The 21,726-nt window shown below is 34.6% G+C and overlaps 2 protein-coding genes across 6 annotated transcripts in view; both read right to left on the reverse strand.

The window, feature by feature from the left end:
* Positions 1–4,523, reverse strand: LOC125683238 (uncharacterized). Of its 3 annotated transcripts, none has more exons than XM_048924187.2 (2): positions 4,367–4,523; positions 1–1,470 (listed from the first exon to the last, which is right to left on the reverse strand). In XM_048924187.2, exon 2 carries the CDS (start codon positions 1,452–1,454, stop codon positions 93–95), a length of 1,362 nt encoding a protein of 453 aa, XP_048780144.1. In that variant the 5' UTR covers positions 1,455–1,470; positions 4,367–4,523; the 3' UTR covers positions 1–92. The 3 variants fall into 3 exon arrangements, with proteins under 3 accessions (XP_048780144.1, XP_048780145.1, XP_048780146.1); XM_048924188.2 differs by lacking the exon at positions 4,367–4,523 and adding an exon at positions 2,354–3,820; XM_048924189.2 differs by lacking the exon at positions 4,367–4,523 and adding an exon at positions 1,694–2,316.
* Positions 4,524–6,645: 2,122 nt separating this feature from the next.
* The window catches only part of LOC125683233 (von Willebrand factor A domain-containing protein 7-like), a 33,486-nt gene continuing 18,405 nt past the window's right edge, over positions 6,646–21,726 (reverse strand). For 2 of the 3 annotated variants that reach the window (XM_048924175.2, XM_048924172.2), the window contains 8 exons: positions 20,271–20,418; positions 20,114–20,184; positions 15,154–15,262; positions 14,699–14,894; positions 14,433–14,496; positions 13,057–13,283; positions 12,809–12,956; positions 6,646–7,139 (listed from right to left, as the gene is read on the reverse strand). In XM_048924175.2, the coding sequence (XP_048780132.2) occupies positions 7,005–7,139; positions 12,809–12,956; positions 13,057–13,283; positions 14,433–14,496; positions 14,699–14,894; positions 15,154–15,262; positions 20,114–20,184; positions 20,271–20,418 (1,098 nt within the window). In that variant the 3' untranslated portion in view covers positions 6,646–7,004. Of the gene's footprint in view, positions 7,140–12,808; positions 12,957–13,056; positions 13,284–14,407; positions 14,497–14,698; positions 14,895–15,153; positions 15,263–20,113; positions 20,185–20,270; positions 20,419–21,726 lie in introns of those variants that run through there. The other variant, XM_056142107.1, reaches the window with a different exon arrangement.

The following is a 21,726-nucleotide window of genomic DNA, read 5'->3' on the forward strand; positions in this document are numbered from 1 at the left end:
TAATTGTAAATTCCAGCTTTTATTTAATCAATCACAATGTACACACCATATCAAAACGATTGGTGAGCATGTTTGCTGAGATGTGTTTATCATTAATCACGTGCACAACAGATTAATGACTGGAGCGCTTCTTTGCTGAGTTTTCTGAAATGCTTGCTGATGAAGCAATAAACAATGGGATTCACTACTGAGTTTAGAAAATACGACCGAAGGACTACATTATACACCGCTTTACCACCGGAAGTCAGGCGCGTGTAGAAATATGGGTCAGTGTAACGGAGAATAACGATGATAGAGTAAGGTAAAAATGATAGAATAAAGAGGAGGGTGACCAGAAATAGCATTAACGTGGTCTTGCCAGCGTGAATATTCCTCCGGGATTTGGGGACTTTTGAGTCTGATGACGAACGCGTTTTCAAAGATTGCTTCAGTTCCTTCATTAATTTCTTGTCAGATCCGGTTGATTTCTTCTTTACAGTTGCTGTCTTAGATTTTAAAGATAAGTTTTTCCAAAACACGAAAGAGAACCTGTTTGACGTTGCGGTTCTGGGCCTCATCGGAGTTCGTCGAGGGTCCTCTTCCGTACTTGTCTGCGAACCCTCTGTCTTATTGTCAACTTCTGTTTTGGGGACATTCTTTGTCTTGGATGTCGGTCTTAGAGACTTTCTATAAGTTTGTTGGTGGCAGATAACTCGGCCCACAAAAGAGTATAAAACGATTAGCACCAAGTCCACCATGAAGTGAGAGGAAAACAGAAAAATAACAAATTCTAACGGGTATTTTGTGTCCACCATACTGTCTGTGATCAGACATGTTTTCCCTTTTAGATAAATCGACGGTTTCAGTGGGATAATTACAGTGTATGTCCCGTACAGTAATAATGTAGGCCATGACGTCACGGCCGCAAAGAACACAGAAATGATAACGAGACTTCGTGACAGTTCCACAGATATTGGGTCTTTGTGTATCCTACAGATTCTAAGGAAACGATCTGTCGCGATGGCAACCAGAATGAAGGTGGAACCGCTGTTGATGGAAGCTGTCACAAATCTGGATACCTTACACCAGATTGGAAAGTCAAAATTCAGAAAGCGGGATAGGAGGACAATTTCTGTGGTCAGAGACGATAAACAGTTGATGAAATCATACGATCCTAAGGCCAAGATAAACACTCGAGACGTGCTCGCACTCCATCTGCATGAGTACACGTAAATAACCATAAGATTCCCCGGAATGCCTACAACAAGCAGAATACTGACGTAAACCAGGGATGGCAACAACACTGACGTCAAATATTTGTAATTTACGTCATCAAACACCGGACCAGATGATATAAAGTGTGGATTCGGTATTGTATATGATCGCCCACTATCAGAATTATTTCTTGTTCCGTTGGAAAACATCGATAAGTTAGTGAACGGAGCATCCGTTCCATTTGTATCGTTATAATCCATCTCTTCTGGATGGTTCCTGAAATATAAAATGCAAATGAATAAAACTGAAGAATAAAAACAAGTAGTCATGTATGTATGCGTCTTCATCCTCTTTTAAAGATGTATAGCAGTGCTTAAAGCCGTGCTGATATGTTTCCATTTATATCTTCACTTGAAATTAGTGTACTGGGGTCCGTCAATATTCATAATAAAAGTAAGAGCGTCTAATCATGATGTGGAAATGTGTGACATCAACTTACCCCCATGTCTTTATCACACCATTGAACAATACAATATTTATTGGGAATGGTTATATGAAGCATCTTGTGGTTTCCCCCAAATATAGTATATTTAACGCTGACAGTTGAAATTCCCTGATTAGTTTGTTACGTGTTCGAGTATGACAAATGCGCACTCGAGATTACATGCTCATGTGTATTTACAGACATGTATTTAATAATTAAATACATGTGTATGTTTTCATCACATGATACAATAGAAAAAAAACCTGAGAGAATTTTGTTACAATCACATGCCGGGTGTCTTCACAATGTAAATCAAAGATATCGATTTCAAATTCAGAGGGCAGTTTTTATTTCTTTTTTGTTTTAGTTTTTACCGAATTTATCACAGGATAAAAATGTGAAGATCTAGCTATATGGACGAAAAATTCAAAAGATAAGGATAGATTGAAAGGAAAAAATTCACCAAATGAGTACGTTTTAGGAATGATAAAAGTTGTAAAAGCTTTATCTCAAATCCAGTAAGAACACTGTTCATGTATCTACTACAGGTTTCCTGTGCGGAGGTGCAGTCAATAGAGCTACTCGTGGTTTACCAAAAATATCAAAGCTTTAGTTGAAAACTTTTTCATTCAAGAGTTAATGTGAAAGCATTGACTGCACTGCGTCAGAATTTACCTCAATATTTCCCTCCAGGAAGAAGCAGAAAGTACGATAGGAGTACCACATTGCTTCCGTCTGTAAAACAGCGATTTCGTGTGGAAAGCTTCCACGTTGATAATGGTACATCTGATCAATTTTACGAATATATTTCCTGAGATACCAGGTATTATTCATAAGGACTACAAATATATTCCCTCACCCACTCAACTGGTATTTTTTCTCCTTCACGAGATTAATCTGATCGTTCTAAACTAAACGGAACAAAATACAAATAAACAGAGAACTTAAACAACAACCTTCATTTTCACTTTAAATATTTGTGACTTCCCTATACACTGTACACTGTAGATGGTGCTTTGCTTACATTAAGTACCATAAATTATTACATTTCCCCATATAATTTGCTATGAATGCTTCTGTTTTGAAATAATGTATAAGGTATGGAAAAATGTTATTTTCAATTGAATTAATTCAAATCACTTCAATAGTAAAACTGTCTCGGTCTTTTGAGTAGTCCTGTATGTGTGGAGAGTCCGCCACTTTACGAATCTGACATTTCCTGTGTTTTTATGTCAGTGTGTGTACTCCATCTTCACAATTGTTACTGTTAGTCCCGCTAAGTACTTATATAATAAGATGTCTGATTCAAATTTGGCCCCATTACAAGACAACATTCTAGACAGCAAATCGTACAACAACAATGTTGTAAATGGATAATAATTAAGCATGTATATAAATAGAGGCTAGTGTTGGTTGTGATAAAATCATTTTTACACATAACTGTTTAATGCCATATTAATTGATAAAGGAAAAAAATCTCTTTCGTATTCATAAAAAGTTAACCCCACGTTTAACTGTAGTGATTTCGTAATACATGTATATGCATCTGGGTACTAGTATTAGAATATACATGCATGTAGCTATTCTATTCGCCTGCTATTATATTTTCTACACGTCAGAAATTGATAATATCATTTGTACTGCATTTAAATTACATTTTATTTTGAACATAGATTATTGACAATAATCAAGAGGACCGGAAATGATGTCTGACCACTCACAAGTAGCCCTCCTGACACGTCCCTGTTTCTCTTGGTATAGTGTCGTATTGCCCTAATTCAATGTTTTGTTTATGTGAGGAGATACGTAGTGGGCTTATTGTTCGTCCTCCATCAAAATATTTTCAAATAAAGTACAATGCAATACAAAATACGGTTTTGGTTTCAAAGAAATAGTATCACTTACCTTTATTTTATTTATCGAATTTTCCCCCATGCAATTTTATAGAAAAAAAAAGAATTCATTTCATCGTTAAGATTTACATAAAGCTGTGAATGTTCTCCATGTTGTAGAAATATTCATGTATATTCAGCAGAGCTGTATCATGAGATAAGATACTATGCAACATTCAATAAGATTACGCCTTCAGTGTTTGGTAAATGTTCCAATATGTACTGGTATTTAAAATTTGCTTCAAAACGCTAAAAAAAAAAAAAAGGGAAAAAAAAGGGGGGGGGGTGTCCTGATTTTGATAAGAAAATAAACTCTGCTTTCCTGAAGTATTCCTAAATATCTTACAAGCTAAGGTGCGAAATGCTTCACATAGTTATTCATTGTGTATATCAACAATATAATATATTGTGTTCTTTTCTAAATGTTGCTTGGATAGGGTTTAAGGAGAAGAACTTGTAAGTTCTACGAACTTGCTTCTGATCCTTCTGTATATATTATATGCAATAAAATATGTTCAAATCAAGAATTTCATTGCTAAATACAAGAAAATTTATTTATACATTAGAATTGAGATATAGAATTGTTTCTATAGCCTTAAATACGCTTTTCGACCTTTCACAGGAAATCAATGCACGGCCTGGGAGGAAGTACCAGAAACAAAGAAGGTTATTCCTAAATATCTGTACCTATAGACATTGCCAAGGTTACTGGGTCCTCTAGTAGTTCCCTTATGATTAAAATACATATTCATACGTAGAAGTAGTTTGAAGTTAAGTTAATGATTTGCAAACTTACCTTTAGCATTTGATATTAATACATCCCTCGTACACCAATGACAGTAACAGAATCATTAAGGTGGTATTACAATCTGAGTGTATAACACACAAACACGGCTGAGAGGCAGCGTGTGAGAAAACTAGTGATGAAGTCACGCACTGCAGATTGTCCGATTCCGGAAATCTTTGTCGACAGTCCCACATGAGTTCCGGACATTCCTCATCAAACCACATGCATCACATTATAAATATTTTTGTGGAAGCTTTTCGCCTGGTGAATCATTAGAGCAATGTGACGCGCTTCTTACTAAGGTCTTCACTGCTACTGGTCAGGTCCGATGTACCGAGAAATAAGGACATAATGTCAGTAAAACATTAGGTCTATTTCCCAACATTTTATTTTTCTGAAATATACACACCCCAGTGTACATTGGAATTAATTCTGAAAGTATTGGTTCTAACAAAGTTGAATGGATGCTACCAGGGAATAGATTCCCCAAGACATTGATATTCATACATGTGCATTTTCAATTGTTTTCTAAATAAACTAGAACTGTCCTTTCGGAATTAATAACTATATAATGGATAAAATCAGACTTCCCCAGATCAAACCAAAAGTTGTCCAATCAAATGGTCATCTAGTATAAATATCTTTTTTTAAAAAATTGAAAATGGTGCTTTAAAAATATATCAATAAATCAATCAAATATTGAAATATTTCCGGTAATCCTTAATATTTACACTATATATACATGTATACCAATGAATAGGATTTTCAGAGAATTTGATTGTTTATTACCATTTCTCGTAATTGGGTACATGGTTTAAAAATTGCTCGAGAGTATGAACACCCCTCCCCAACCCCTCCTACGCCAACAGAAAATGGATACATAGAAAATGGAAATATTCATTAATTCACTTTAAATCAAAATGTAAGGTACATAAATGTTGTTTTACTTTTATAAAAAAAATGTATGTAAAAAGTCTGATTCAAACCTTTTAATTTGTTTTTGAAATATCCTCCAGCCAATGAGACCCCCCTTTAAACAAAATAGAAATTAGCATAACTTTCTAATAGAAAGAAGCCTACAATTGAAGAAACTTTGTTCAATCAATATGACAGTACCAGGTTGTCATTTTCATGTGGTGAGTAATGAATTTACAAATTTTCAGAAAAATCTATCCATTAATTTCTTATAACATGCACGGACAAAAACATGTCTACAGACAGTCGGACAGACAGACAGACAGACGGACATGCTGATTCCTTTGTTTGTGGGGGATATAGTGAACGTTTACTCGGTACATACAGATATAGGTTCATATGAAGGATACCCCATGCACGCTTACTTCCAATGATGTTCTTTGATGCACGGATGTTGGCTCTAGGATGTCAGTCTCTTGATACCCTTTCAATGTGCTCCAGTGTGCTAATTTCTCCAGATACATGTACACAATTGGATGTGAATTTCCCTTTGCATGCAAATGAATGACGTGAATGGGTGGGTACTATATGAATTAACATGGAATGCTATCTGTATCTCAATTTCTTTGATATCATTATTATTTTATTCATTCATAAAGCGGAAAATTACAAATAGTTTCTATGTGCTATACAATGATACGTCGATTTTATATATTATTTATTTTTATTTCGGATATAAATCGTTCTGTTTGCTGGGTATATGAGTAATTAACTACAGTGAAAAACATGATACTTTTTCACGTTTTCCATTATATAATTAATCATCTCACATACCCAACGCACGAAACAGCGAGTTAGTGTATTATTCAGTTAATCAAGCAATGAATTAGTATTTTTTTTTTAAAGCTGCAGTCTCATAGCTGCAACGGTGTGTACGCGCGTTAGGTATTCTCCAGAGCCGTTAGGTATGGGAGAATATACTTTTACAGGGAATGCGAGTCTAAGAATCCATATAACTAATATATATGGCCCACTGCAGAGCGATCAATTAAAAAAATATTTTACAAAACGTACACATGTATATAGATCTATGGAAGCCATTTGTATTCCATCTGTTCTCGGCAGGGTACATGACCTCACATTCCCGTTTTTTTCTGAGCGGTAGGACACACACACACACACACACACACACACACACACACACACACATCCGCCCACCTGCACGTCCACACACGCACCCCCACCCTCCACACACGACATTTTGCCGGGTTTTTTCACTGTATTCGTTTTGTGTTTTATTTTTAAAGAAAACACATTTGCAGTGCACTTTATTTTCAAAGAAATTGTCAAAAAAAAAAAACAACAACCCAAAATAAAAATCAATAACATATATTTTTGAAATATCGATACTAATATCTAGTAACAGTCTGAATCTTTTTCACAGTGGTGCTCTAGCTTATATTTATGGACAGGGTGAAAATATGTACCTTTTCATCAAAATTCCAAAATCCTGACAAGGCGTAAATTTTTTAAGTCATCTGCTTTTCAATAGATAACATTACATGTACATGTATATCAGGGAGATTAACATTCTTCATCAAAATAAGGTAATATCTACTTCAGAAAACTTTACATTGTGTCTAGAATCATTAGAGTGTTTTAATACCAAACGTGTGTACAGAATTCGTTCTTCGTCACTGCATTTCGTAGTTTGTAAATGGATGGGGTCCTCTTAGACTTTCTTGGACTTTGTTCTTCTGGCAATGACGATAATGAGTACCACTGCCAAAATTAGACAGCAGACTCCCGTGCCGATTCCAATACACAACAGGAAGTTGCTTGTCTTTAATGCTTGTGGTGTTTTGCTCTAAAGAAGATTAGAAAACCAGGGTAAAACAAGAGACTCATGAATTACAAATCAATCATACTGAGAACTCAAAATCAAACATATAAACGTTCATACAATGTGCTGATGACTGCACTTATTATGCATATTGGCATGATAAAGTGGGCGTATTGGTTTCCACCGGTTGGTCGGTAGACCAAGTTTTGTCCACTCAGTACCCTGACAGACACCAAACGAAGTTATACCAAATTGTTCACTATAATCATAGATAAGTTTAAAGTTAACTATTTTCAATATTGCCACGGGGGTATTTCTCTAGAAGATTTCTTGTTTACAATTTGAGCTCTTTATGTTCTTGCTGATATGTTTAAAGATTCTTTGTATTTAAAATATTTTGATCAATCAGTCACGTTCTTCTTTGTTTGTCACAATTAATCTATTATGTCATTAATATCCACATAAGAAAACGTGTCCTTGCCTATATCTAAAATAATATCAGTTTCTGTTTTATTACGTTTCAGCAATGTTTCAATGCTGTTGAATGCTGTGAATAATATCACTCTATTAATGCTAGTAATGCCAATTTGTAATGCTGACACTGTTTGCTTATTAAATTCTAGTGTCGAATCAAATATGGCTTGGTGTAAAATGCTGACTCTGGAGCTCCAAATTGGAACTCCAAAAATGGAGAGAGGGTGGAGCTTCTTGTCATAAGAGATTATCAGGGTCGGAGCTTTAGGAGTGAATTTCAACACACAACTTATTCTGTCATTTCAATTTCCAGCATTTTGGCTGGAATGGAATGTTTTTGCTAAATTATACAGTTATCCAAACAAAACATCGTCCCTTGAAGCTCCATATAAACTAAAAGCAGGTTGATTTTTTTTTTAGCTCACCCGAGTCACTAGGTGACCTATTGCATTGGTCTGTGTCCGTCGTTGTGCGTCTTCTGTCGTGTGTTAACAATGGAACACATTTTTAACTTCCTCTTGATAACTACCAATCCAATCATTTTCAGATTTGGTATGAAGCAGCTTTAGGGCAAGGCTGACATCAATTGTGAATATCAAGTCTCCTGTACTCCTGGGACTTGAAGGGCGGGGCAAAAACTGCCAAATTGACAAATATTTCAAAACGTTTCCTCTCTAGAACCACACATGTGTAAGAAAAACTAAATGTATAGTGATATGAAGCAGAAAAGCCTCTACCAAAATTGTAAATTTCATGATCCCAAGGGGTAGAGGTTCTGACCCGAGAGCGGAGCCAAACTTGGTACATAGTGTTTATGTGTAAAACAATAAAATAACATCATCTTTAGTGCTATTGATACAAAATAGATATTTAGAAAAAGAACAGGTAGTCCTTTTTCAAAATTGTGAATTTGATGATCCCAATGGTAGGGGTTTTGGTATCAGAGTGGAACCAGAATGGTCAGTTAATAAATAGTTAAAAAATTAACAATAGAACATTTTTAACTCCTTCTTGATAACTGCTATTCAAATTATTTTCAAATTCGGTATGAAGCATCTTTGGGACAAGGAGGACATAAATAATAAATTTAAGGACTCATGGGGCCTTAGGGGCGGGGCAGAAACTGCCAAAAATAGACAATTTTTCAAAAGTATTCTCTATAATTGCATAAAATTTTGGTAGAGGCCAAACTTGGTAAATATAGTGTATATGTGTAAACATGTAAATGATATTTGCTTTAATGACATTGATACTAAACAAAATGAATATTTACAAGGAGTAGGTAGTACTTTACCAAAATTGAAAATTTCATGATCCTAGGGGTAAGGGTTTGGTTTCAGGGTAGATCCAAAATTATTATAGTGATTATTTTCTTTATCATTTGAAGGACTTCTTTAGTTCACTTATACAGCATAAAAACTAAATGCATATTTAGGAAAAGATCATGTACAAAAATGGTGAATTTCGGAACCCCAGGGTTTTGATTTTAGGGTGGGTCCAAATTAGCGATATCGTTTAATGATAATACACATATCGTATTATGTAACGCCTTTCATCGGTATATGCACTTTTGAGGGCATTGAAGTTTTTAAGAACACATCTTGTTTTACGCTGTTGCTGAATATTGGAATTTAGCTTAGATATTCAGAACAGGATTCCCCCCCCCCCCCTAAATTTTTAGCCCTTGGGACTTGTGATACTTTTAACTAATACGCAGGTGACCGACGTGTGTCTCTTGTTTTCATATAACAGAGACTGAACGCCTTTATACTAAATAGATTTATGTCCCATATCCCAATCACATTATCATAAGTATTGTGACTGAAACGGTAAACTTAATTTTAATGATTTGTATAGGGTTAATAACATTATTTATCTATCTATGAAAGGTGAAGATAACGAACCTGATAACTCCTATAAGCAATACTAAATAGAGAGTTGGGCAAACACGGACCTCTGGACACACCAGAGATGGGATCAGGTGCCTAGGAGGAGTAAGCATCCCCTGTCGACCGGTCAAACCTGCCGTGAGCCCCATATACTGATCAGGCAAACGGAGCCATCAGTGGTCAAAATCAGTGTGCCAAGAACGGTGTAACAATCGGTATGAAACACGTCAGACAGCATTTGACCCAATGATAGGTTGTATTGGCAAACTAAATCGTTATAACGACCATAGAATTTGCGAAATGCTGACCTTCATCGAGACTGTTGAAAAAATCCCTGTACCATCAACTTGTTTGTCTGTATCTTGCCGCGATTAAAAAAACTGACCATACGCAGAGCAAGCTCTTACGTATCGAATCAGATGATAAACACCATATGCTGGTTATAATGGATTATTGCTACATGAATATGGGAAGTTTACGATGGAGAGGCTGAAATCATCCCGTTTGTTGCATTGTTGAGTTGTCAGTTTTCCGTTAATGTCTACTTTCAATAAAATATCTAATTATGAAGTAGAAGTGGACGTCTCTGTGGTGTCCTTTATTTCGAGCTCACAGTGATATATCGAATCGACATATGAATGAAAGTTGTTATTGTTAATAGACAAAACTTCGTCGATATATCTAAATGTCGAATTCAAGGCCACAGCAAGATATTTTTTCTTATCACGTAAAAGTTTTTGAATAAATCCTGCTTCATATGAATATAAAAACAAGTCACCTAACAAAGGAACACAATTCGTGCCCATGGGAATTCCAACAGACTGTTGGAAGACCTGATCACCAAAGACCACGAAGATATTGCCATTGAGGAACTCAAGCATATTTTTATTTCAACTTCAGAGTACTTGTGCGTGGAATCAGAGTGATGTTTAACAAAGGAATTTTTTAGATGACTGATCACTAGATATGAATATTTCCGTTTTCCATTTTTGTTGAACAAGCAACTGTCTATGATGTAAAAAAGTCTAGTCTTTAATTTATTGTGAGGAATGCCGGTGTAAAGTGTTGAAAAGTCATAGGTTTTGATGTTATTGATTTGGGAAAAGTTTTGCAATTTCAAGTTTATTAAAAGTTCTTTAGAATATTGTAGAATCCATATTTGATTAACACCACTTCTGGGATATGTAGTCGCACAGTAAGTTTGAAGTTTCTCATTCACAGCTGTTAATATTTTCGTGAGGAGCAAAGATAGGGCTTGGTAGAACACTTACTGAATCCAGCAATGTATCTTTGTAAGGGTATTTATGTAGTTTAGGAATCCAGTATAGGTACGTTAACTCATATCCATTCGACCCATTGACTGGGACATTAGATGTGTCAAAAACTGAAGCATGGTTTTGAAGACTTTCATATTTCGATAGAGCAGTTGGAGTATAAGCACGATTACAAAAAGTGGAATTAATGCCAAGTTGGTTTGAAATACAGTTGTAATAATGAGCCTTACAAACAAAGACAATGTTGTTAAAAGCTTTGTCAGCTGGAACCAAAACATATTCCTCATTTAACCTATCTAATTCTTTTATCACTTCTGATTTACTAAACACAGAAGGATAGATGGTACGTACTTTTGTTTTAATATGTTTAATGCGGGATTTTAATATTCCTCTTTTGCTTTTAACCCATTCTGACAATGTGTCAAGTTCTTCTTCATATTTAGCCCATCGTCTGGCATAATCTTTGACAGAACTCATCATAGAGATGAAGTTCTGTCGCCAATTGAAAGAACAACGTTCTCTGTATTTTGAACCCTTTAGAATAAGTGATTTGAGATCCTCATTTTCAACTATATCAAAATTACCAGTAATGACATGTCCAGCTGGACTATATTTGCAAGACGAACAAGAAGACGTTGATGGATTACGTATAAGATAGTCTATATCTAGGCACTGCAAAGTTTGTTTATAATTAAAAAGTTTGGATGCAATAGTAGAAGTATATTTATAGGAAATACAGGGTATAGACTGAAACTTGAAATAAGTTGGAATACACGACTGAACCCTTTTATAACGAAGAATGTTGCTTATGTTGACGGCATCTATTTCTTTGTTTGTAAATTTGAGCTGAAGGAACTGGCGGCATGATTTGGAAGGAATATCATTCATGACCCGTGCTGGTTTAAAGAGCCTGTGATAGGCAACATCCATAATCATAGAGTTCAGTCTATATTCAGGTGTTGAAAAATCCAAGTATGGACTAGCCATAGCTTCTTCAAATAACGTATGTAAAACTCTCAATGTAACAGAGTAAAGGTTTGTACGAATATGATGTGGACCTAATTGCCTGTTGACGTAAGGTAAAAGTAAATCAAACGTGACATCTTTTATAAGAACTTAGCATTCAGCGAAGTAGACTTCCTAGCTTTGTCTGTTTGATATAAGAATATTCCGACCTTAGGTTTCAATTCATTGAATATCTTTTTCAGGCAACTATGGTTATACATCTCTCAAGTCTGGGCTTAGTTTAGTCACACTCTGGTATTTAAACAAATTAACTCTAAAACACAAACTGGGCAGTTTTAAAGGGCATGTTTGTTGTTTCTCATATTTAACACATACCTGGTACACACCGAGAATTTTTGGTATGTTAAGTAAAGGTTTGTATATATTTTCTTATAATAATATTGATCACATGTTGAATTTATGGTTTGAAATTTTTTTGAACCCGAAAATTTATTAAATACATGCATGTACAAGAATTTTATATAAAAAAGTGTTTTGTGTTTTAATTATCATCCCCAATGTATTTTATAGTGCATTATGAACTTGAAAAAAATCTTGAATTTCAGCTCCGTAAATAATACAGAAAATTTCTGTTATATGATGTAAAGTATACGTCAATTTCAGTCACCATGTGGTTTGATACATTGGACTAGCTCTATACTGCTAATCTGCGAACCAGTCTACTTTGATACTGAGATAGAATAAGCTATGTATTGAAATTCACTTTAGAAATTCCATCCATGAAAATCTGTAATGACAAGAAGCTCCACCCTCTCTCCATTTTTGGAGTTCCAGAGCTCCAGAGTCAGCATTTTACACCAAGCCATCAAACATTCGTCCTTGAACTACATGGACATTAATACACAGACGGTAGAAAGTAACTAAAATGAACAGGTTTTGATTAGGAAAGGTCATCGAATTAAGCATTCGACGTTGATGAACTAATAATTTTATCACGTAAAAATAAAATCGGAATGTATAATTATTTAGAATACCATATCAACAAATAATATTGAGGTATGAATAGTTAAACATAGTATCACCTACAAACCTGCTTAATATTAGGTTTAGTAAGCAGCGCTAAATCAACATCTGTCGTATTGAAAACGGCTCCTCCAGAGAAATCAAAGGTCTTCCATATGATGTTTTCACGCACGTCAGTTGCCAGGAGAGATACTCTGTAGAAGCAACAATTGCCTCTGCAAGAAGAGAGATTATTGAAAACCTTGTACGTATACATTAGTTGCTTCTCATACAGAGAGAGAGAGAGAGAGAGAGAGAGAGAGAGAGAGAGAATACCTCAAAATCGCACTCAGAGTCATCCCATCAGCGCTCTTCTTAGTATAGTTAAATTGAATACCCGGTAGATTTGGTGTAACATATAAATCTTGCTTGTTAACGGTGAAGACAATTGTTATCTGCGCTTCCCATTGTTGCTGCGAGCAGTTGTAATAGTTCATAATCTCTGCTGCGCAATCACTGGTTTTATGATCTATAGTCACAGATGGCGGGAAAACTTCGGTTACCTGAGAAAAAAAGGTTAGATGTACTGTATGATCGCTTATGTTTGCGGACTCAAAAGTTCGTAGCATTAAAAAAAAAATGGACCAAGTTATTGGATGTCTGTATTTGAGTGTAAATAAGACCCTTCGAAAATATGTACGTGTTTTGGAATGTCTATATGAAGGCGGTATGTGTGTGTACAGTATATACTAGTGTAGCAGGGCCCCTACTGGGCAGTCTACACCACCGTCGTACAGTGTATAGATAAATCCAGAGAGAAAAAATGCCGTGGGACGACTTTCTTACAAGTCAAGGGTTATTGATTGTTTTCCTCGCACTAACATCGTCATAAGTCAAGGGTTATTGATTCTTTACCTCGCACTAACCATTGATGTCAGTCACCATTCAAAACATGGGTTTGAGACGGAGTATATGATTGGTTTGCAGCCTATAGCGTGGATCCAATCAGACAACGACTTTTATAATCGGTCGAAAACGAAACTAAACATGCATGGCGCGGCATCGGAAACATGGTGTAGAATTTGTGACTGTCGATTGATGTACGAAAATTTATTTTTTTCAAAGAAACAAGTTTTAGAATAAGAGTCGCATGAAAACGATGAATTGCCCAAGTACGTTTGTCGATTGTGTTTCAACAAATTAAACAAGTTATTTGAATTTGAAATAGATTAATAAATAACTACAACATTTAAGGGACAAAAATATGAATTATCAATTACGTTACGTATAAAATCAACACACAATTTATGATGTTGAGAGGTATCCCACGAAAACCATTGTTTACTTTCTGTTTTTCCTCTTATCAAACTTGCATCTTAAACAAGGAATCTCATTGGATGATTTAATTTTAGCTTATTGCGTCATCCCCGTCCCAAACACATGTTTTGAATGGTGACTGATGTCAAGGGTTAGTGCGAGGTAACGAATCAATAACCGTTGACTTAAGAAGATGGTGAGACCGAAGTATCATAAAAATTTATTCACTTGCCCCTTCAGTTTGAAGCTTGAGACAGAAGCAAATGGATCAATATTCTCATAAATCATGATTAAGGTATCTATTTGGTTTTTTTATTGAGAATGTGACGTGTTCATATCTCGCTTTTGATTGGCACATTAAAATGCATACATATATGTACAGTGTTGGTATGCACCATGAAGGTCCTTGTTATTGTCTGCAGAGCTTTTCCAGACAGGGACAGTGTCACTGCAAGTTTCCTGTAATACAAAATACATCATGTCATAGCTTAAGGAATTCAAAGTGTATTAAGAAATGTATTATTTCGTAAAGATGCATAGAACAAATAATTTTGTAAGCTATTTCTAAGAATATATAAAAAAGATTTTGATGTTGGATCCACGACTTTTATATCTATGTTTGCTACTTTATTAAGAAATGAATGTTAATTAAGATACGTACGTTAATTCAGAAGATGTTGCATTCATAATGACATTTATTTCTCTGCTTTCTTGACTTTTGAGTAACAATACTTTAACCACAGGTTCCACTAGATATCCACTAGAATCAAAGAGCTCGGCAAGAAACGTTTGATTTCTGTCCCCGGTGTTCGTAACATTAATCAGAATTTGTGTCTCCGTCATCGGAACCAATTTTTCTGAATTCATAAAAAATGTATTCCTTTCCTTAAAGAAGAGTAATTTTTTTCGCGAATGATTTCTTTTCATTTGATCAATATTCAATAGATGAATAATGTGACGCATAAATAAATAAATAGATACATGTTCATCGAAATAAAATGATTAATACAATATTGCAACAAATACATATACATTATCACCAAGAAAATATTTTGACGTAATAATTTTGTTTCTCGATAATTAGAATAATCATTAATGATATCTAATTCATTCAACCTGGTTGGGACACAAATTCCAATCTGCCCGAGGCTGGAATAACTTGATCCAATTTTTCACGTGTGAAATCTGTACCGTTTACAATGCCACGAATGCTCACAATAAATTCCTATCAAAATAAATTTACAAATAAAACAAATCTGGTCATTTAGGAAACGAACAACAACAATCGATCAAGTATTGTTTTTCCAGAATATGTCTCATGAAGTTCAATAAATATATAATATCGTTTTAAATTAACATTTCTATGGTATTTTCCTCCCTGGAAAGGAGTAGTTCCATTCTCTGAATGCAGTTGTCTTCTACAGATATAAACGAAGGTTCGTGACTTTGTTGTCATAGCTATATATATGAAGGACAAGGTACAATTAGAGGCCAATTTGATTCCCACTTGCGAATAATTCTAGACCTGAAAACACTGTTTAGTTGAATTCATAACACAGGGTTAACTTGTAGTGTATCTAAAATGTACTTCTGTTCATAAATGAAGTCAGGAACAAATATCAAAGATTACGTCTGTCATGCAAACATTTTTCACTTGTTTCACTTACTCATCATTGCCACCATATGATTGAGCAGTTCCATGGCGTCCTAAATAGTTCGACCAATTCACGTATTTTCTAACAATATATAATGCGATGTAAGGAAAGAACGCACATGAAATGTGAATCGTGCTCAGATGTAAGGAAAGAATGCATATGAAATGTGAATCGTGCCCAGATCCTAATTGTTTGCTAGCTGTTTTACATTATATTCGTTAAGTTTTTAATTAAAGAGAAACGACGCCAGGCTTGGATTTCTCAAAAAATTGTAAGATTTAAATTTTAGTTTTCTTTTGACCATACAGTCAACATCTGAGTAAATCTAAGACTTAAGTCCAAATATTAACTAAAGTTCCCCCACCCCACCCGAGAAATCTAGGCCAGGCCCCGAGGCCATGACTGTCTCGAGTTGAACTCACCTCAGTTTTTGACTCAAATCTGAGAATTTATCTCAAATGGTTGAGTTGAACTTAATAATGTGTACCACAAAATTTAAGTCTTACTCAAGTTGGAAAAAGGCTTGAGTTTTTCTCAGAAAAGATGAGTTTGCTAAATACTTGTCTGAGAAGTAATTTCAAGACCCAAATGGCTGCCATGAGATAGCGTTCTGCTAGATAAAACGTTTTGTCTGAAGTCAAGATTTTTCAGCATACCAGATTAGATATCCGCTGTGAATTGTTTTTATGTACGAGTTGATATCCGATGATTTGATTGGTCAAACACAGTGCAACTTACATGTATACAGCTTATAAAACATCTGTGCAATTCTTGAAATTATCACGCAGTAGTGTAAATGTTTCTAATACCTCAACATCTTTCGAATTCCACTTATCACAACTTTCAGTCTTTTCAATTTCTCAATGATTGTACAATGCACTAGTGGGTTTGAGGGGGTTCTGTGGATGATTTCCCTTTCTATTACTAATAAGCTATTGTATTGCCCCATGGTGGTTGACATAGCCACCTTATTGGGGGCAGAAAAAGTTCACCCAAGGTGCAGTCTATTGATTGAAATTGTTTTCTGGTTGCTCCTCAAACTAGGGTATTGCCTGAGAATTTCTTTCCGGATGTTGAAAATTGAAAATCAAAAATAAAATTTGCATTATATAGAAATTAAAGAGTATGAATTGAAATAATGATTTACTCATATTTTATCATGTGTAACATAATAGGATTGAGCAGCAGGAAGAACCTATATAAGCCTTCACCCAGAAGCATGTCTTTTCTGACCAAAAAAAAATTGCTAGCTTGTGATCGTAGATTAAGTTACAAAACGAGGTTACAGAGGAAGTTTAAAAACAAAAATGTCGAGTATATTACTTCTGGTACATAGAAAAATAAGATAAAGGCAAGCTATTGTCGGGAACAAGGTTCTGAATCAGATCTTGCATTTGTTATGATGACATTTGATCGAATCTCGCACATCTAAATTACCAGCAGAGGCTCCTAAATATGGGTGTATATCAATGTAGACTTAGGAGTTAATTAAATCAAAGTTGAATGAACAATTTTATTGTGGTTTGCTAATGAGGTTGCATATAAACACAAAAAGTTGAGTTTTATTGCGAATTTTGTTACACTGTTGAGTTGAGTCAACATTCATGTCATACTTCATTTAATCAAAACTCCAGAGAGTACAATCAATTTAACTCAACCCAGAGTGAGTACAAATAAACATTCATTACTCATGGGCCAGGTAGAGAGCCGCCGATTTAATTTATACTAGACACTATGGATATTTAGGAGGAAGAGTTTTTTTTTTATCATGTCGACGTCTGCCTTGAAACAGGACATCGGGTTTTACCAACGATTGGATTTGTTCCTTCAATGGGATAAAACAAGCCTCGAAGCTGCTCTTTAAATTCATAACTGAAATCAATGTTTCCATGTCCTCCTATATTGATGAGCCATACGTCTTGTGTAGTCTTGTGAATCGTCCACTCACCATGATAAGGTTTCTAAAAATATTCGTGAGTAGAAATGTGCTTAGAATTTGTAAATTACGTCAAATTCTGCTTCTTCGGGTATGGTTTTTCTTATATTTATCGGATGCATTGAAACTTAATGTACATGTACACCCTTTCTGCACACAAAAATGAGTTTCATAGTTCTTGATTATGTGTCACGGTTAATTGATGATTAATTTTTTTCATGTCAGAGGACATTTACATTCTGTAAGAGAAGACATTATATCTGATCGTGGTTTAGTACATATTTTATCATAATCGGCAAAATAAACAATTCATAATACCATATGTGAATACCATGTCCTGGCAATTCAATAACAAAATAAAGTAAACCGAATTTCGTCTGATAATTTTAGAATTTTACGCATTGATTGCTTCTGTCCTACATCCAGTCCATAGAAAACTTTAATTGATGTGATAAATAAAGTAGGGATTTCTCATTTTTTAACACAGAGAAAATGATTTTCTCTATGGACAACCTCTTTAAGAATAATTTCATCCTCTAGAAAGGATATGGGTAAGATATCAAAAATGAACCAAAGCTTGTTCAAAATATCATGCAAAAGTTCTACATCTTGTAACTGTTAATACTAATTAAAATGGATTCCCTTGTATTTCAACTGTCTCGTTTAAAGTCAGCATTGCACAATTTCCATCATAGTCGTTATAACGATCTAGTTTGCCAATACATCCATGCTGTCATTTGGGCCAAATGCTGTCTAACGAGTTTCATATTAATTGTTATGCTGTTCTTGGCACTGATTTTGACTGTGGATTACACCGTTTATCTGATCAAGATACAGCGCTCATGGCGCGTGACACTGGTCAACAAGAGATGCTTACTCCTCCTAGGAATCTGATACCACCTATGGTATACCCAGGGTCCCGTGTTTGCCAGCTCTTAATTAAGTTTGCATTACTTAAAGGAGTTATGAGATCGATCACTGTTCGTTATGTTTACCTTTTCTTTTTTTATCGTGATTTTCAGGGATGTGGTAATTGAAAGATGTAATCGTAATTAGCCGTATTTAATTACATTTTTATAGAGTAATCGAATATATTTGTAATTGACTTTCCTTACAATTACAAATGATTAAATGTATTTTAATACATTTTTAAAAAGTCAAGTATTTTTAATTACATGTACTGTACATTTCAATTACTTTTCGATTACATGTACTTATTTATTCAAAAAAGTTTGCAAAATGTTGCAACAGTAATGAAAGTGTCCGATGATAATGATATTAGGCTGTTTCATTGTTTGTCATAGAATGTGTGGCAATAATAAAATGTCTCATTATGTCTTGATGCAGCACAGCCACAGTGCCCAGGGCTAAAGGTGAAGGTCTAATTTTGTTCAGGTGTGAACTCCAAATTCAGATTCTCATAGGTTTAAATACAACATAATTACAAATCATAACTGATAACAAAATTACAGGTAGAAAAAAATACCAGAGTTAGAGTTCACTACATTCAGACAATATATTCAGAACTAAACATGACGTCAGTTGTACTGGATGGATTTAATGTCCCAGAAAATGCATCTGGAAATTGCAAGGCCAGATGTAGACAATGAGAATTTCATGATGATGAAAATGAACTCAAAACTGTAAAACAAAATTGCAATGCTCACGATTTTTTAAAATAAATGTAAGTAACTGAGTCCGTGTTTGCCTGGCTCAATTTTGTATGGAGTTATGAGATTGATCACTGTTCGCATTTCATGTATTTAAAATTAAATTCTCCAAAGTAATTTGAGAGTAATCAATTGCATTGGTCAAAATCAATGTAATTGTAATTGCAAGCAATTGATAAATTTATCAATGTAATTGAAAGTTTTTCATTAAAATTTGAATGCAATTGATCCCATCCTTGGTGATTTTGTTTCACTGGAAATCCAAGTCGGTACTTCTTGTTTTATGTCACGGAATAAAACTTGATATTTTACAACGCCAACAAAATCAGAGTAATGTTTTAAAACTGAAGAAAATATATGTATTAATTTTGCTTCAGAAAAAAATCGTACATATAATACATCATATTATTATTTGATACACATAGAACGCAAATCTTATACGTCAGCTATGCATAACGTGTGTATGACGTCATATTTGTCAGACTAATACAGCCAAGCATTAACGAACTCCCCCATCTTCTGTGTACCTCTTATTTTCTGCTGATTTATATGTCTGTTACTGCTGGGACATTTCTTTGATTTGTTTACTTTTGCACAATACTGTCCTAATATGTAGATGATTCATTGTATCAATCCTGACAATTTCAAGATAGTCACAATATGAATTTATTCGTGGTCCCAGAAAAATTTAGGGGAGCTCCCTATGTAGCCACTGACAGGGGTAGTACGAAAATAAACGAGGTAATCGAAAGAAATGCTTTTCGGCGTAAGAATTGAAAAGATTTTATTCATGTTTATTTGAAAGTAAATGTTACCTGTATTGATATAACTGCTGTGTTTTGAATAATATCTATTGTCGCATTTTCAGTAAAATCCTGATCAGTACCTGAAACAAAATTCTACACATCTAAGTCATCGATATTAATTTTTCTTGGATGTAATTAAAAAAAACCCTGATGTCTATTATAATACCATCTGGTCTTTTCAGATTCACAGTCGAGGATGTGTAGCCTTCTATCTTTACAGTCAAAAGCGATAGGTCAAGGTCAACTAGAAAAGAATGTTGGGTCTCATTCATTTCAAATGAATCCACGGCCACGGTTTTTACTCTCAAGTTATTCTACAAAGAGAAAATTACATTATTATGACATTTACATAACTGTTTGAGGGCAAGCTAAAGAACTATAAATGATAAGGGATATATTTGTATCCCAAAATTTAGAGTAATGTTTGTGTTCCAAAATCAATTGTTTATGCATGAACCCAAATGCAACTCTAATTATATTTTCAATCCGAGAAAATGACCTAGATTCAGAATTGTGAGGTTATAAGAATGATTTTTTCACTCTCTCGTCGGTATGAGGACATATTTCTGCCATGACTTGTCAGATAATTATATCGACTTGTCAGTTAATGATGTCGACTTGTCAGTTAATTATATCGACTTGTCAGTTAATGATGTCGACTTGTCAGGTGATTTGTCCATTTGTCAAATGATCAAAATTTAAATAACAACAAGATGTGTTTGTGAAACACAAATGCCCCCGATAATGGCCAATTCCGAAGATGGCCAAGGTCACAAGGGCAAATATCTTGGTACCAGTAGAAAGATCTTGTTAAAAGAAATGCTCATGTACAATATGAAAGCTCTAATATTCACCATTTAGAAGTTAAAACCAATGTAAAAAAAATTAAAAGAAGGTCAAATGTCAAGGTCAAAAGGTTCAATACCAAAGGAAAGGTCTTGTCACAAGGAATACTCATGTGAAATATCAAAGCTCTATCGCTTATTGTTCAAAGTTATTAGCAAGGTTAAAGTTTTCAAAAAGTAAGTCAAACTCCAAGGTCAAGGTTACGGGGTCAAAAATGTTGGTACCCACGGAAAGGTCCTGTCACAAGGAATACTCATGTGAAATATCAAAGCTCTATCACTTATTGTTGAAAAGTTATTAGCAAGGTTAAAGTTTCAGACAGAATGACAGAATTACAGAATGACAGACAAGACAAAAACAATATGCCCCTCGATCTTCGATCTCGGGGGCATAAAAAGGTAACCGTACGCGTAAAATTGTTCTCAATCCAAAATATTGAAATTCATTTAATATCAACATGTCGATATCAAGAAGTCGATATGTAGCCGATTTTAACAATTAAACTACTTTTTAAACTCATTAAGTCTTTATCGTTATGCACTGAACGACATATTTGTAGTTAAATCAACATGATGACTTGTAGCTTATCGCAAAAAATTAATCTAATAAAATGAATGTCGTCCTAATTATTACACGACTTTTAAAAGATGGTATTTGTTGTACGTCGCCGAAAAGATGTTGACAAGATGTCAATTTTATTAATCAAACGATTAAATAAAAGCGATTTTGATTACACCGTCTTGAAAACAAATCGTAACATTAAAAACCGATTTCAT

This window comes from Ostrea edulis, chromosome 6 (genome assembly GCF_947568905.1).
Source record: "Ostrea edulis chromosome 6, xbOstEdul1.1, whole genome shotgun sequence".
NCBI lineage: Eukaryota > Metazoa > Mollusca > Bivalvia > Ostreida > Ostreidae > Ostrea > Ostrea edulis.

Excerpts from the sequence above, each read along its gene's own strand:
- LOC125683238 (XM_048924187.2), bottom strand. The coding sequence starts at position 1,454 with ATGGATTATAACGATACAAATGGAACGGATGCTCCGTTCACTAACTTA.